This window comes from Drosophila kikkawai, chromosome X (assembly GCF_030179895.1).
Source record: "Drosophila kikkawai strain 14028-0561.14 chromosome X, DkikHiC1v2, whole genome shotgun sequence".
Lineage (NCBI taxonomy): Eukaryota > Metazoa > Arthropoda > Insecta > Diptera > Drosophilidae > Drosophila > Drosophila kikkawai.
This window is the reverse complement of record NC_091733.1, coordinates 26,940,150-26,957,485: the sequence shown is the minus strand read 5'-3', so window position 1 is coordinate 26,957,485 and position 17,336 is coordinate 26,940,150. Positions and strand designations below refer to the sequence as shown.

The following is a 17,336-nucleotide window of genomic DNA, read 5'->3' as shown; positions in this document are numbered from 1 at the left end:
AAACAAAAAAAAAGGATTATTCAAATTTTTTAAATTTTTTATTATTTAATTTATTTATTATTATTAATTAAATTAAATAATAAACATTAAATTCAATTTATTTTTAATATTTTGATTAATTAATTTAATTGTAAAAATTATTATTATTATGTTAAAAAATAAAAATAACAGTTATTACTCAACTGGTATAAATATGAAAAAAAAAATTATTCTTTAACTTTTTATAAATTAAAATTTAATAATAAGAAATCTGTTTAATTTTTTTCCACATTTTTTTTTAAGTTTTAATGTAAACATTTTAACTTTTCTTTTTGTTTCAAGTCCATAAATTGTAGATAAAATATTTTTAAGTCCAAATTTTATTGCCATTATAAAACCAGGCTCCCAAAACCTGGCCTGACCTGCTGGTGGCCTCTTGGCATCATGCCCACGCTGCGTATGTGTGATATACAGAGTGACAGAGAGAGAGAGAGGGAGAGAGAGAGATGAGTGTGAGCAACGACAAATCGGCTTTTAATTAATTAACATCCGACTTTGTGTGCTGGCCTGTAAGCTAATTAGTGGTTGCCACGCCCCCTGCTCCTACACCTTCATATCAATTAGTCTCTTTCCCGCGACTTTTAATGGTCATTCAATTGACCTTGGTTGCACTTTTGCCCTGGTGACCCAGTGCATCCACTGCACCCACTGCACCCACTGCACCTCCTACACATCCTGCACCTCCTTGGTGTCTATTTCAGCGGCTTAAAATCGTTTCAAATGGCATATGGCATAAATGGCTTATCGATTGTGTGCAAACCAGGGTATCCACTGTGGTCTGGAAATGTCTGTCTGCCCTCACAGCTTAGTTCGGTGCGTATAATTAAATCTGTAAGCGGCTTATGGGGCTTCCCTAAGGCGGGCGGCTGGCAAGCGGAGCCCAATTGGCACGTGTCACCATCCGCCGCAGCGAGAGAGACGTAGGTCTTGTGATTCCTCATGGCCAAGTTAATTAGATGTTGACTCTCCTTGCTAATTGACGGCAGTCAAAGTCAAGTGCCAGCACCTCATGTGTGTGTGTGTCCTGGAGGGGGGAAGCCTGCTGTTCCGGTAATTTATAAAATTTTTAATTAAATTCTCCTAAATTCTTAGTAATAATTGCATTTTCTCAGAGAAGCAAAAAGGGAAGCCTCTAAAATATACACACATATTTCCACGCACATGTGAACTCTGGGCAGGGGGGTGGGCATTACTTCAAGTGCAATGAAGTTCATAAAGTTCCTGGAGCTCCACAGGACTCGGACGCGTCCATGAAACATTACTCAAATCGCCCTCGAATGATGGTCTATTTATATTTTCCCAGCACGAAGATGGAAGGGCCAAAGGCTGACCAAGTCATGGACACGCAACAATTCCATTTGGCACGTGGGGGAATCCAAACATAAGGATCGGTGTGGGGAGAGCTTTGCCCAGCCAGGAGCATCATCATCATCATCATCAGCATCGGCATTGGCATTGGCATCATCACCCCTCTTTTCGGGCTCATGACTCATTAATCTTAAGCGTTGTGTGCCCCCATCATGCAAATTTGCCCCTAGACCACGTGACAAGTGAGCCAGCTCCACTTTTGACCTTTAAACTTCAAGTCTGGGCTAGTAAGTTTGTGTTTTTCTTTTTAGAAAGAGAAAAGTGTGATACTTAGACCTTTAAAATTTAATACAAATTTGGAATATATAAGCTATTAAAATTATTAAAATATCTAATTAATAATTAAAATAAATCATTTTAAACCCAATTTACTTGACCGATTTTAAACTGATTCCCCTTAAAAACCATTACAATTTCATTCTGCGTATCTACATTTAAGATATATTCTTTCATATAAGCTCAGCGAAAGTTTAATTGCTGTTGCTTGGGGATTCCCCCTAAGGGCACAACTCTTGCCCATATCCCGCAGGCCCTTGTAACTTGGGGGATTTTTATGTCTCTGGGTTCGTTGTCTTGGCCCCAAAAAATGTACTGAAATCACAATTTCTAGTCAATTGAACCTGCGGTTGAGCTTGGCCCCTAGGGGGTGCCACATGGCTCTGGCTCTGGCTCCCCGCTTCTCCTTCATCTAGGAAAGTACCCACTCCCCCTGTCACTCAGTATCGCAGACAGTTTAGTGACCCCAAAAGGTTCACAGATCCCTGTGTGTGTGTATCCGTGACCGCATTTTTAGGCTCGCTCGATTTCCAAATTGGTAAGCATATTAAATATTTAAGCATCAAGCCATAAAAATGCCAATTTTACAAATATACATATACATTTATGTAGAGGTATATGTAATATGTATGTGGGATAAATGAACTTGGCGCCATCGCTGGCATCTGGCATATGGACGACAAGTGGAGGATGCCAATGCCTCGCCTTGGTTTTGTAGCATTTTTCAACTGCCAGCGAGCTTTGCAATTCAAATTAAGCTAAAGCTTCTGTTGTAGATTCTGGCAGCTACTGTGGCAGCTCCTGCTTCTGTTCCTGCTCCTGCTTCTGCTCCTGCTTCTGCTCCTGCTCCTGCTCCTGCTCCTGCTCCTGCTCCTGCTCCTTTAGCTCCTTCTCCAACTTCACAGCTCCTGCTAGCTCCTTGCCCTGCTCTTGCTCCATCTTCTGCTTCATCGCCAGCTCCTCTTTGCTGCTCTTTTTTGCTGCCAGCTAGCAGACAACTGTCTGGCCCTGGACATCCTGGGTTGGCAGACCAAGGCTGCAACCCCTCCATCCTAGTGAATTCCCTTTATTTTTTTGCCACATTGACCAAAATCATATCCATTTTACTTTTTTAACTATATATTTTAGAAAGAAAAAGGCAAGTTCTAAACTAAACAAAGCTCACAGTATTCAAAGTAAATAATATTTCAATACAAAAAAATTACGCATACGCCAGGTTGGTTTAATTTTTATTTTTAATTTATATTTGTAGGCATCTTTTTTAACTGAAATGAGCTTCAAAAAATATATACAAGCCTGTCCAATAATAAATTAAAATGGCATGCCTCAATAGGCATTTAAAAATATATAAACAAAAATATTACGCATACGCCATGTTAACCGGGTAAAAGTAAATAAATAAGTAAATAAATAACCAAAAAGCAAAACTTGCTGATATATTAAATGCTTGTGTTTTTCAGGGGAAAATAATATATAAATTATATATACATATCTATATAAAATGTGTCTCTAGGAATTACTAAGGAAATAATCAGGGCTGAGCAGAGAAGATTTCCAAGAAGGATTCTTTGACCACAGAATACATATATATTTAAAATTATATATAAATATTAAAAAATATATATTCACTATATTTTCACACAATGTGCCCCCTCAAGTATCCATATTCGAACGGAAACAATTCGTATCTCCTGTCAAGCCACTTTGCATACACTTAGCATATTCGCCTCTTCGATGGCCAGAACCCAGAGTCAGAGGTCCATGGCCAATATAATTGTAATTGAGCGGCGATCTGAATCTAACCGACAGCGACCTTCAGCCCTTAAAATGTTAAGGACTTTAAGGAATTTCCTTAAAGCTAAAAAGAAAAACTTGTACCTTTTGTTTACCAAAAATGCATACAAAGAGAGAGACAGGCTCGCTGGGTTTGTTTGCTGACTGAAATTAGAAAACTCGCGCAGGTGACCTGCAAAATTTGCAGATTTTAGGCACGAACTAGAGCTCCATGAACACCATGTGCTGCTCCGAGGGGGGGGAAGCTAACATTGATGACTGAAATAGCCTTGCAAGTTTTGCCACCAACAATGACTTGGGCGAAACAAAGTTTTTTTTTTGTTGCTTAACGAATTCAATTTCATTAGCACAACAAGCATAATTAAATACGACACGAGGAGGGTGGTGGGGTGGCTGAGCATTCAGGAATCAGAAATCAGGATTTTGGAAATCGGGGTTAGCAAAAATCATCCAGAATGGCGCGACATCTGTCCCAGCTAAGCCGCTTAGATGGCAAAGATGTAGGGATAAAGCTCAATGGAAAACCCACTGCCAGGTTCCCGAGGCAAATTGAAAATGAAAACGGGGGGAAAACGGAAAAGTTTTGGCCATTGACAAACGCATTAAGACTTAAATCGCCGTCGTTTTTGGCTAAGGAGAAACTCTCCCCCTCCCCCTTACCAATGGCTAATTACTTGCCAAACAAGATGTCGCCTGGCAAAGCTTTTAACAGCCAGACAAGTCCAGGACCAGAACCAGAATATTCTTTAATATAAGCCAAGAAGTAGGATTATACCTATTTGGATACAGTACCCAGATCTTAAGCCGTTAAGTAACCCCGCCTGACTGCACTTTCCCCAGTATAAAAGGTGACTCTAACTCTTCAGGCAGGACTTTTGCCTTGATTCCCATTGATTAGGACATGGGTTTGGCTCCAGTTTAGCCTTGTGAAAACCTGACACGCCTCGCTGGTGCTCACGCAAAAGGGCAGAACCATCTGCATGCATGTACGTGTTCCCCGGCAAAAAGCTTCATTTCCGTCCAGGTCAAAAGGTAAACTCATTTCCGGTGCGTGCAGCGTGGCTTCCCATGCGAATTCGCCTGCAACGACCAACCCAAAAAATCAGATAGCCAGCTAAAAGGACTGAACACTTGTTCCGCGATTAACCATTTTTCGAGACGCCCTTTGCCTTGTCACTCCTTTTCCTACTCTCTGTCACTGGTACACACCACGAAATGAATGTATGGCGTCTTACATATCTATATAACAAAAAGAAAGAAAGAAATTTGTAGACAAAAGGAAAGGCAAGCAATTTGGAAAATGACATCACAAGTTTTCTTATTCTTTTGCAAAGTTTATTACTCAAAGTTGTAAAGTTGATGTAAAGTTTTCTCACAGAGTTCATTGAGCACACTACAAAGTATTATCGATGGGGGTTATCGATGTCCTTTTTTTAGGTGGAGATGGTCACACTCTATTTATCACATTTATAGTGTGATACAATTATAAATAATTATACAATTGTATTGTATGCTATAAATAGAGGTATACAATTCTATAAAATATGTATATAAATTATAGAATATATAATTTATAATTTAATCAGGATTTAAAGAGGCTCTGATATCATGGTAGACTGATTTTGTAATTTACAAAGAAAAGCAATTAATAAAATAAAATAAAATAATTAAAAAATGTAATTACAAAAAAATACAATTAAGAAATTGCAATATTATAAGCACATACATATGTGAAAATATGTTAAAGAAGAAATTTAATAATTACAAATTAATGGTCACACTGGAAATCTAAACAGTGCACAGTGGTCGGGCCAATAGGACAAAAATAAAAAAAATGATTTTGAGCTATGCGAGCGAAACCTGGTTTTTCTATCAGCTAATTGTCCAAATTTTCCCATGCAATAAGGTCTGCTTGGAATTTCAACGGGACTTTCTGAAAATAGATTGACAAAAGCGTACTTATATTCATGGACTTTTAATTTGTCAGCAGTGGAGTGCACAGACCAAATTTAAAAACTTAAAATATAATATAAAACGCTGTTAAACCAAAATCAATTGGACTGAATATAGTAGATAAAGGTATATACTTTATTTTTACAGAAAAATATATATATAATTTGTGTTGTGTTTCGTGTAAATCTTTGTTAAAAAAGTGCGTCTTTTTAGTTGGTATATGTTGTGTTTACTTAAAGTTTTAACTATTTTCCCCCCGTTGCCCCCAAATGAAATTTATGTGTCGTTATTAACTGATATTTACAGATTATAAAAATGTTTACTTCAGCTGCGGCTACCTGCGGCTGCACATTTGCCATTACAAAACAAATTACCCTAATTTTTTAGCCAAAAATCCGGGTTGTGATAAAAAATCGGAAAAAAATGTTAAAAATAAAAACGTCACCTGAGTACCTCGGGGCACTTATACTTTAGTGAATGCAATACATTTTTTGGATATCGGATGATTTTGTGGACAGTTAGAATAGGATATACACCGAGAACAACCTTTTTTTGTGGGGACTTAGGAGATTCGCAGTTACTCGTAAGCATGTAAATATTTTTTAATACAAAAATTAACAAAAAATTATTGAAATGTTGTGTTATTATATGGTATTTAATTCAATACGCTAATTTTAGCCGTTTCGTCACAACATTTTTTTGAAAAGTAGGCAGTTTTGCACCGAATTAACCTTACCCCCCATTAAGCTGTGTACGTTTGTTGCTGGACAAATTAAATACACAATATATAAGTTAATAATTTTTTTTTTACTTTTGGGCACTTATATTTCACCAACGTTCTCATTAAGTGATCAAAAATTAAAAATTTAAAGTTAGGTCTTGGAAAAAAATAATTTTATAAAAATGTTGTATGGGAGCTATAAGATATAGTGATCCGATTTTAACCAAATTTGGTAAAAATGCATAAACCTGTACCAAACATATAATCTGTAAAATTGGTTAAGATATTTTGAAAAACAAAAAAGTTTTTCATACTAAATTTTGATTTTTAACAGATTGTTCCTATGGCAGCTATATGATATAGACGAGCAATATGGCCAATTTTTTGTGGATATACTTAAAACATTTTCCTAGATTTTTGGTGAAAATTTCATAGCGATAGCACATCTAGAAGTATTTATGGCCGCTGTTCCATACAAGCTCGACCACTGTGCAGTGTCATAAAAGTTATTTAAATAAATTATTAAATTCACAGTAAAAATATAGTAAAATTATAGTAAAAGTAATTTAATTAGGTTAATAAATTAATATGAATAAAAATAAATTAAATTAAAATATAAAAAATGTATATATATATTAAAATAAATTAACAAAGAATTAAAAAAATATTTAACAAAATATAGTAAAAATATATTAAAAGTAATTGATTTAATTAATTAATTAATTTTCTTTTTATTTATATATTTTCAAATTCTTTCAATTTATTTTCAGTGTAACAACCCCCTTCCCTGTGGCACGCATAAATTGGCAAAATTTTAATTTTCCACTAGATTTGCGTGGATTTCGGGTTTCGCTTTTCTTTTTCTTTTTTGCCTTTGCTTTGATATTTACACTCGCCCCGACTGACTGTGTGTGTGTGCCACATCCATCCGCATTTGTTGCGAAAAAAAAAAGGACGAAGGAGCTTGCCAGAATTTATGACTGCATCTCTTTGAGGTTTTCTTCTTTTTTTCTTTATCTTTTTGTTTGCGTTTCCCTCGCTTCATTTGAAAGCATGGCTTTCTTTGTCCAACTTCCTGGCTGTTAACCGTTTTCCTTGAATTCCGAGTTGTCCTTGTGATTGTCCTTGTTGATATTCCCCACAGCTGAGAAGATAAAATTACACCATGTCCATCCTGCAGCAGTTGCACATCATCATCATCATCGCAAGACATCAGCAAGGGTTCACATATTCAGTAACATTTTCATTCACATTTTCATTTTCAGTTTTCATGTCGGTTTCATTTCCATTCGCATTAACTTTTCCAATTGGTTGCCGGGAATCGATGCGATGCACAGCACATTAAATGCGAAAAATCCTGTTTGAAGTGTAGCAATTGAGCCTGGTGACGTGCTCCTCGTCAATTTGATTAATTTCCGACTGCTGCCAAATGATATGGAAAGCCGCGCCGGCGGCGGCGGCGTCGCCCCAGGACGAGGATCCTTGGCTCTCTCAACTTGCCTCTGATTTATGGATGAGATAAAAAAGTCGGAATTCCAAAACTTTGCCCTCGCAAAAGTATTTTTAGTCTCGCAGATAATGAGAAAAGGAAGCTGGGGCGACGAGAGAAAGAAAAAAATACAAATTACAGGCCGATACTTAAGGAGCTGCCAGGCAGGAGGAGCTGGGAGCTGGGAGCCGGGAGCTGGAAGCTGAAGTCATCCATATGCCAAATGGCCTCATTAGATGCCGTGGCAAAAATACAACAAAAATCAAATTAAATTGCCGGACAACGTGACAACGGAAAGCGACACTCACCGTCCATAGAATCCTCCCTCCTCCTCCTAATCCTCCCTGTCCCAGCACAGCTCATTCTCCACCCTGTCCCGATGAATGTCATCCAACTCGGTGGCCTGTATGCACTTTCCCACGCCCACAAACTCCTGCTTGAGCACCGCAAATGTGCTGGAGTACAGCATCTTGTCCTTGATCTGAGCCTGCGATGGACACCACAGCATAAGGAATAGCTTCTCCCGCAGTCGGGTGCCCGTAGTGCCCTGATACTGCTGCCTATAGGCATAATCGTACACAGCATAGCGGCATTGATCCGGACCAGCGCGGCACAAATCTGCCAGAAACTCCTCGTAGCCGGCTTCCCGTACCCCCAGCCATTCCACCCGGATCCGGCGTTCGTTCTCGATCCTAAAGATGGCATAGCGGTGCTGCTTCAGTCGCCAGATCTGGTCAAAGACATGCTTGCACTCGCTGCTCAAGGGAATGCCAGTGGCCATGACTCTGGGTTAATTTACACATGAAACTTTTGAATTTAGATCTGGGATTATCAATGGGAATGCCAAAGGGCAGGGCACAGGGCAGGGCCCACTGGGAGCTGCTCTCCCTTCTCCACATTTCCGATCGAGTGGAGTGGAGGCAATGAATATTTATGGCCAGAAATTGCTGGCTCTTTGCTACCTAATCAAATAGAGATAAATTTTTGGGGAAATGTTTGTAAGCACTTTTGGCCATATGCAGCCGGGAAAGCTGCACTTTAGAGGCACTGCAAGAAATTACTAGGGTAAAATATCTTAAAAAAGGTTTTATAAAATGTTTACATGGTAGAAAATAAAAATTTACTCGGAATTTTGATAACTAAAAAAATATTTTAATATTTTTAATCACCTTTTTTCAGTTTTAAAAATTAATTTAATATTAAAGCCCTAATAAAATACCTCTTAAAGGGTGTTCCAAAATTGTATACAACATTTTACATGCTTAAAAAAAAACAAATAAATTTCTTAACATAAAAAAAAATTATTTTTATTTTTTATTTTATTTAATATAAAAATCTTAATTGATTTAAGTGATTTTTATCATGAATAAACTTAAATAAAAATAGTTAAAAATAATATAAATAATATACTTGTTTTTCTGATACATTTTTCATTGAAACTAAGGCTAATAACCTTATAATTCCCAACTGGATCTTACATCCCAGGGATAAAAAGACGCTTGTTGTAAATAGTAACAAAATTGTTCTTAAAATAAGAAGAAATTACCCTTAAGTTTATAATATATGAAATTTATTAATATTTTTATTATTTTTTTTATTAATATTTATTATTATTATTGTTTCCAAATATTTATTTCTTTAATTTTTCTTTTTTACAATATTTTTGCCAACTTAAATTTAAATATTTATTAAATTTATAAATATTTATAATTACATTTGCAATTTCTTGCAGTGTATGCTCCCACGCCAAACGCGTGTTTGTGCATGCAAATCTGCTAAATGCCTTTTGTGTGGGCCTATAAGCCGCCCGGGCCTCTCTTTTGGGTTATAATTTAATGCAACTGCTGACGCCAGAATGCCGGTGCAAGACAATTGTTTTTCCATCATCCCAGGGGGCATGTGTGCGTGTGTGTGTGTGTGTGTGTGTGAGAGATGTTACGACATGTTGACTGACAGGCAGAAGGATGGTGCTGCATTACCCATTCTTCATCCTGGCAACTTCTCGTCTGGCTGTGGGCTATAATTGTTTAATGGGCTTCACCTCCCCCCAACGAGCCCCACCCCCAACAATGAATGGCGGCATAAATGTTGATTGGGGTAGAAGGTGGGGGAAATCAGATATATATATACTTAAAAAAAACTTTATACCTAAGGAACATCCTCTATATTTTTCTGTTTTTTTTTCAGGTTTTTTTTCTGTTTTTTTTAATGTTTTCAGTTGACATTTTTTGTTGCCTGCATATTCCCTTTGAGGCATTACGCGTCCTCCTTTTATTGAGTGGCTCTCGATGGGCTTGTCATAGGACCTGGCTTCCTGCTCCTGCTCCTGCTCCTCCTGGTCCTCCGCCCCCTCTCGAGTGCTGCGTTTGCCTTGCACTTCATTTCCCAATTAATCTGCGGAAGAGCCGCACAAATAAACATTGAGGGCTTTGGAGTGGCCCATCCCATCATGTATATCCATCTCAAGGGAAAGAGGCTGGCGGAGTATTTAAGTTATCTACTTGGCGTACAATGTCGTAAATTTCATTTCCAGGCTTTCTGAGAGTTCTCCGAACATAAGGGAGGTGCTCCTTGGGCTCCTCCTGCTACTCATGCTCTTCTTGCGTCTCCTGCTCCTCCTGCTCCTCTTGCTCCTCCTGCTTCTCCTGCTTCTCCTGCTTCTCCCTGCTCCTCTTGCTCCTCCTGCTTCTCCTGCTCTCCCTGCTCCTCTTGTTCTCCTCCTTGCTCCCACATAGAGGCAAAACCACATAAGAAGCTTCACCTAAAATATAGTCTTTCTTTTAATTAAATTTCACTTTCAAATTAAATATGAAATGTAAATAAAAACTAAAGTTTTAAAATTAATTTAAACATCCTCAGAAAATCGAAATCATTTTCCAGCTTTTCCTCCTTCTTTCTTTCAATAAAATTTCCCTGCAAATGTAAATAAAAGCAATAGTTTTAAAATGAATTTCAACGCGTTCAAAAAATCCAAAACAAATATATTTAATTTTCCAGCTTTTCTTTCTTGAATTTTAAATTAATATGTTAAAAAGATATGTACATGTTTGTCTCCCTCTTAGGTTACTCTATGCGCTTTTCCTTGCCCAGAAAACTCATGCATATTTAAGCGCTTTTCCCATGTTATCAGCATGTACATATGTATGTGTATGTGTTTGCCCCTGGACCAGGGATGGGCACGTGAGGCGCGAAAATAGCTTGGAGCCCGGCGGCATAATTACGGGCACGCGTCCAAAAAAAATACGGACACGAAACCCTCACTGGCTGAAGAAAAATCTCGCGTCCCCGGGGAGGCTTTTCCTTGCAAATTAAATACAAAATAACGTAAAATACACTTGAGGCAGCCGCAAAGTATATGTATATATAATATATATATAATATATATATGGCACTGCCGCCGGATCCGGAACAACAAGTTACGGGCTGCTCACCCTGTGCGTTGCTGGAGCTGCAAAAGCCGCCCGGCGGCCATTGTTCAGCGGAGATTTCGTTTTTATTACGCGTAAATGAAAGACATTTGTCGTTGAATGTCGCTGGCATAGGGGGGAGGGTCTCCCCCCCCCCCCCCCCCCCCCCCCCCCCTCTTACACTTGACAACAAAAAAAAATAAAGAAGATTTTCCTAAAAAAAAAAAATTAAGAACATTGACTAATATAGCGTTAATTCGCGTTAAAAAAAAGGAATGTTTATATCTTAAAAATAATTAATAATAAAACAAACGTAAGAAACTATCGATAAATATTATATTTAGCATGATATCGATTTTTATCGTCGATATGAAATTTTTTTAATATTTAAAAGTGTGGTTTAACAAAGTCTTAATAATTAATATTAATTTCTTTATAAATTTCTTAATGTCTAAAGTTTTGATGTGAAAGTGTACAAGTTTTTTGAGAACTACTCTTTTCGATATTTCTCCAGATTATCGATTAAAAAATGTTTGTTTTCAGAATGATTTTGATATTTTCTGAATAAGATTTATTTATGTTTTTCAAGAATATAAATTTTTAATAATTTTAATAATTTTTATATTCTTTTATATTTAAAATTTCGATATATCAAAGCTTACGATTTTTTCGTATTGATAATTATCGATAATTCTTCAGATTATCGATTTTAATCGTTGAATCCGAAATGTTTGTATATATAAAATTTAAATATATTAAGCCTCACAATATTTTCGATATAATTCTGAGCGATATTATTATTATTAATTAATTATATTGAGTGAGATATTTAAATCTTTTTTTAACGAATAAATCATATTTTATAATTCACAAAATTATATTAATAAATTCCCAAAAATTGTATTTTATTGTACTTTATTTTCATTGAATTATTTTACTTTTTTAAGGCCCCTCTATTTATTTCAGTGTATTTTGCGCACTTTGCATAGGCGCTTTGTGCTAAGCTCTGCGATAAAAATCTCTTTACGGCTGCCAGGCGTCGGTCGCCGCCACCACCAGGACATTGTTGACCAACACGCGAATGATTAACAAGCCATCGAAGCAATCACGGTCGTAGCCCGTTGAAAGGACACCACCCGATGTCCCAATGGATCTAATTTTGATTCCGATTCCGATTTCAGGCAGAGAACACGGCGAAACTATTTTAATGGAAAGAGCGTGTCCTTGCTAAAGGAAATGAAAAGCACATTTTTTTGATTTAATTATTTGTATTTTTTTCACCCTGATGCCAGCTCATCCTGCTCATCCAAGCCATGCCAGCTGTCACGCTAGCTTCAAAGGAAGAAAAGAAACATGGCAGCTAGTCCTGGCGCATCCTAACAATTTTTGAAAAAACAAAGCAGGTGCTCCTTGAAAACAAATTCAGTTAATGCAGGAAAATTCTGCCATTAAGGCCTTATCCCTTTGCTATTTCCAAAGAACATATATAAATTTCATAGAGAATCGAATCGAATCCAGCATGAATTTTGGGGCTCTACTCTACTATGCCAAGAGGAAGTCGGACGAGGCCAAGGAACAGGTGAGTAGCAGCTGAGGAAAACTGCTGATTCCAACTTCACCCACTGCCCTGACCATGTGACCCTCTGTCTTACCAGCAGCAGCAGGATGGCAAGTTCTATAGCACAAAATTCTCGCCGCCCAAGAAGGTGAAGAAGGAGAACAAGCCGCTGTCGAATAATATACAGAAATTTCTAAATAAAAAGGAGGCCGAGGAGGCGAAAAAGCCACACAAGAAGAACCCAAAAATGACCGAGAGCCAGGACAAACAGAAGACCATAAATTCCAGGGGCATCATCACCACTACCACCACCACCACCGGTCCGGGGCACAACCCTGGCGAGGGTCAGGGCGATGACTATGGCTTCACATCCACCGAGGCGAATGTCCTGTACGAGAAGTACCTGGAGAAGGTGGAACATGTACAGGAAAACAAGGATTTTGCGCCCAGCAGACCGCAGCCATTGGTCGACATTTCTGGAACCATAAACCGCGTCAAGGCGGCCATCGATCGTGATCTTCAGGAGGCTGAAATCCAGAAACGTCCCAAGGGCCGTCCAGGCACAACCAAGGCAGCGACCATCAGGATTGATGCGAAGATCCAGCATAATTCCGAGACTGAAAAAGGGGAAAAGGAAAAAGAAAAGAGGCTAAGCCGAGATAAGCGGAAGCGAGGCGAGAAGGAGAAGGATCCAGGAAGACTGATCTCGAAGGAGCTGTGGCGTCACCAGGAGAAGCATTTAAAGAGGGACAAGAAGCACGAGCCGAAACTAAGTCAAGGAACTGATACCGTCAAGCGGCCTACCTTCATCTCAAAATCAAGCTCTTCTCACAGTTCCGATTCTTTCTCTTCCAACAATCAAGATCCAAAGCTCTCCATCAGTAGCAATGATATCAAAGCAGTCGATTCCATGGGATCCCCGAATGGAGAGGAGAAACAGAAGGAGAAGCCCAACTTCAGTGGCAGTAGCTCCAATGAATCAATGGAAATATAAATATAAAACTATGGACTTTAATGTAAAACAACAAAAAAAAATATTAGAAAGCAAATCATTTCATTCATTTATCGATTTTATCGATTAATATCCAGAAATTTTCATTTATTATACACGATCCCAGAATGGAGAGGAGAAACAGAAGGAGAAGCCCAACTTCAGTGGCAATAGCTCCAATGAATCAATGGAAATATAAATATAAAACTATGGACTTTAATGTAAAACAACAAAAAAAAATATTAGAAAGCAAATCATTTCATTCATTTATCGATTTTATCGATTAAAATTCAGAAATTTTTATTTATACACGATTACAACAAATTTCGATTTATAAAGAATCAGTATCAATATTCATATTATTTTTTGGATTTTGTTAAACAACCAAAAAGTATTCGAATTTTATTTATCCATCAAATTTAGTCCATAATTTCGATTTATTATACACGATTACATACAAATTTCGATTTTTACAGATACAGCATCAATATTTATATAAATCTAATACTTTTCTCTTCCCAAGAACTTCTTTGTTAGCAATCGAATCCTCTCCAGAAATTGGTTGCTCTTGGCAAAGAGCAAAGTTTACAACGATAGTTGAGTACTTTGCCACCTGACTTCAGGGGTGGAGAAAAGAGGCAATGCTAGGTGAGGACAGGATGCACTCAAATGGGAGGAGAAGGAGTAGCAGACATCGTGTCCTGGTGTCCACTTTTTTTTTCTCCCAGCTATATGGGACACTGCCGTCGTTACTTACTTGTCGACACTTTGGGAGCCTTGGTCTGGCACCTGCCTGTGCTTCTTCTGCTCTAGCTACTCCTGCTCCTCCTGCTCCTCCTGCTACTCCTGCTCCTAGTTCTCCTCTTTCTCCTCCTACTTCTCCTTCAACTCCAGCACAACTCGACTCCAAAGAGTGATGCCAATAGGTCAGATCCTACAAAGAATGAATGAAAAACCTTCAATGCTAAGAATATAATAAAAGACTCGACAAAGGTTTCCTAGAGGAAAATTACAATTTCTATGATATTATAAGTAAAAAAAAAATGTAAGGTATTATTTGTGCTTATTGCAGTTCCTTAAAAGACCAGCGACAAAAGGACATTTTTCTGAGAAATAACCAGCACTGGAGCACAACTTCAAGTCCAGCTTCTCCTTCCACCAAAGCTGTGGTCTGTTCATTAAACCCAGTTGGCTTGGGGAAAATGCCCGCAGCTTTTTCACCTTTGCAGGAAAAACAATAACCTTTTGCCAGTGTGGGTGAGGTCGATGCTAGTGTGTGTGTGTTTTTATGCTCATGTTATTCCAAGCGGAGGCGGAGAGCCGTCGCTGGAAACATCAAAGCGCATCTGAAATGGCTTAGAACCCACCATAAATTACCGTTAAATGGGAGAGCATTTAAAGTCAGGCCGCATATACAATATCCCCTTGCTAACTCATCCTTAAACTGGGAGGAAACATTTTCAGCAACTGTTGTGCCTGCTGGGGGTTTCCGTCTCCATCTCCGTTTCCGTTTCCAAAAGCTTCAAATTCAAAATCGAAATCGAAAATCGCGAAATTCTTCAAGGCTGCTTCTCCCGGGGAAATGGGAATCGGCAATTAGCGACTCAAAAAGACGGAGAATGAAAGATAAGGTACGTAACAATTTGACTGAGTCAAAGGAATGACAGGCGAATGTCCAAAGCGCAACAGTGCGTATGAGCAATTCCGGAATAGTTTCAAGTCCCAGAGGACTCAGGCACGTGGTACACGCATCTCGCTTTTTGAGAGAGAGAGAGCGAAAGCTCATTTGCCACAGACATTGCCAGAGTTTCAAATATTTGCAGCAACTATTTTGACCAAAAGCAGAGCTCCTTTGAAGTCCAAGTGAGTCCAAGCGAGTCGCATGTCCGCCCAGCTGCACCCATTCCAAATAGATTCCTTCATTCCCAATCCAATTGCCTCGACTTAAAGCTGCTTCTGCTTCTGCTCCTGGTCCTGCAATGCAAATTACTTTGCATCTGGGGCATTCTATAATTGGCATTCCTTCCAATCGATTGCGCTCTGGACTGCGGTCGACTGCCGCCACGACACCTGGCCGTATCGTAACTGATTGCAATCAATCAATCCGGACCCGGACCCAACCCCTTTGATGATACGATTACGGGAAACGAAACGAAACGCAACGCATTAACGCTGCCAGTGTTAAATGCGAATTCATGTCTGGTCGCTTTCGTAATGAGCCTGTAAACTTCAAGCCGGACTCAACAGTTGGGCCCAGGAGTGTGCATCCTTAATCGGTAGCTGCAACCCACTCAAAGTTCACCGCCCCATTTACCCCAAAGTGCTCTCTCCGTGAAACACTTCTCGCGATGCTAATCAAAATGTAACGACTTCTGTGCAATTAAAGTCGAAACATGGCAGATGGAGACGGATACGAAGCTGGGAGCTGGGATCCTGGTACAACATTTGCTGCCATTTCCATTTGTATTCATGGCACCGGCACACACACACACACACACACACACACACAAACACACACTAGGTCTCACTAATACTTAGTCATCGTAGTACCGTTTATGTTTCCCATCATCCTGCTGCTCCTCCTTTTCCGCCATTTTTGGCGTTGTTTGCTTTTGCCAAACGCTCTCAGTGCCAACTTTTTCTGGTATGCAAATGAATGACATGGCGATGACACGGCAAGTTAGTTACTGTCACAGCCACAGCCACAGCCACTGACACTTTCATGTGTTAGACATGGGGTAGATATTAGACATATACGCCGCCGCGCCACGCCGCCGCCGCCGCCGATTTTGGCCTTCTTTGACGCGCCGCCGCCAAATTATGAAAATAAAGGCGCGCCGCGGCGCGCCGCTGGTGCGGCATCGGCGCAGCTTCAGCGCGGCCTTCAGTGTCATTGTTCTTTATAANACTTAAAAACAAAAAAATAACTCATTAAAATGGCCTTTTTGCCTTATTTGACGCGCCGCCGCCGCCGGTTCTTTCTGACTACTACGCCGCCGCCGCCGAGTCATTTTGACCTCTACGCCGCCGCCGATGCCTTTAACCATCGGCGTAAACCTCTAGTAGATATATATATATATACTATACCATTCTATATATATCCACACTCAACACCCACATGCCCTCTTTTAGGGTTCCTTTGCCTGGCGACAGTTGCTCACTTTGAGAACCATTGACATGCCGGGCACAAAGAGCGGACTATATAGCCAAGGATCTAAGGTATACGAATAGGGGAATACCCTTTAAAAGGGTATATGGTTATATACAACCAAGAAGGTTGAGTAGACGAATAGGGAAGGGTTAAGATTAAGGCCTGAAGTTGTTTCTATTTAAGATACCTCCCCTCAAGTAGTTCCCCCTCTAACCGGATATACCCCAACAAAAAAGCCTCCAGGGTATCACTGCTGTTGCCATCAGCTAACGGAAATAATAAAATGCAAAAATATTATTTTTTAATTAAGTCATAATAGCCAGTGTCTGGCAAACCCAGGGACCGGGGGACTAATCGGGCCAGGCGGGCAAGCTCCTGCTCCCAGCCATGTCCTGCTGCCTACGAATGCTGTGTGAATGCTAATGACCTATGAGGAAGCCCAGAAGGAACGGCGGGGTGGGGGGGGTGGGGGGCTAAAGATAATGTCCTGGGAGGTGAAGGCGGAAAAAGGGACGTGCTTACAGTTTTCGACAACGCGCACGCAGTTTGCATATTTTCACATCATTTTGCATTGCTTCAAGGACACAGC

The 17,336-nt window shown here is 39.3% G+C and overlaps 2 protein-coding genes across 3 annotated transcripts; one reads left to right on the top strand and one right to left on the bottom strand.

Annotated features, from left to right (window-relative positions):
* Positions 1–6,857: 6,857 nt before the first annotated feature.
* On the bottom strand, positions 6,858–8,530 carry LOC108082911 (cofilin/actin-depolymerizing factor homolog). Its single transcript, XM_017178495.3, has 2 exons — positions 7,949–8,530; positions 6,858–7,743 (listed from the first exon to the last, which is right to left on the bottom strand). Exon 1 carries the CDS (start codon positions 8,419–8,421, stop codon positions 7,975–7,977), a length of 447 nt encoding a protein of 148 aa, XP_017033984.1. The 5' UTR covers positions 8,422–8,530; the 3' UTR covers positions 6,858–7,743; positions 7,949–7,974.
* Positions 8,531–12,465: 3,935 nt separating this feature from the next.
* On the top strand, positions 12,466–13,892 carry LOC108082898 (protein SPT2 homolog). Of its 2 annotated transcripts, none has more exons than XM_041775000.2 (2): positions 12,466–12,626; positions 12,703–13,892. In XM_041775000.2, exons 1-2 carry the CDS (start codon positions 12,477–12,479, stop codon positions 13,597–13,599), a joined length of 1,047 nt encoding a protein of 348 aa, XP_041630934.2. In that variant the 5' UTR covers positions 12,466–12,476; the 3' UTR covers positions 13,600–13,892. The 2 variants fall into 2 exon arrangements, with proteins under 2 accessions (XP_041630934.2, XP_017033971.2); XM_017178482.3 differs by having other exon boundaries at positions 12,467–12,626; positions 12,706–13,891.
* The last annotated feature ends 3,444 nt before the right edge of the window (positions 13,893–17,336 follow it).

Bases quoted from the DNA above. Each gene is read 5' to 3' on its own strand.
- LOC108082898 (XM_041775000.2), top strand. From the start codon at position 12,477: ATGCAGGAAAATTCTGCCATTAAGGCCTTATCCCTTTGCTATTTCCAA. The intron at 12,627-12,702 runs GTGAGTAGCAGC...CTGTCTTACCAG, and splicing joins CGGACGAGGCCAAGGAACAG to CAGCAGCAGGATGGCAAGTT.
- LOC108082911 (XM_017178495.3), bottom strand. From the start codon at position 8,421: ATGGCCACTGGCATTCCCTTGAGCAGCGAGTGCAAGCATGTCTTTGAC.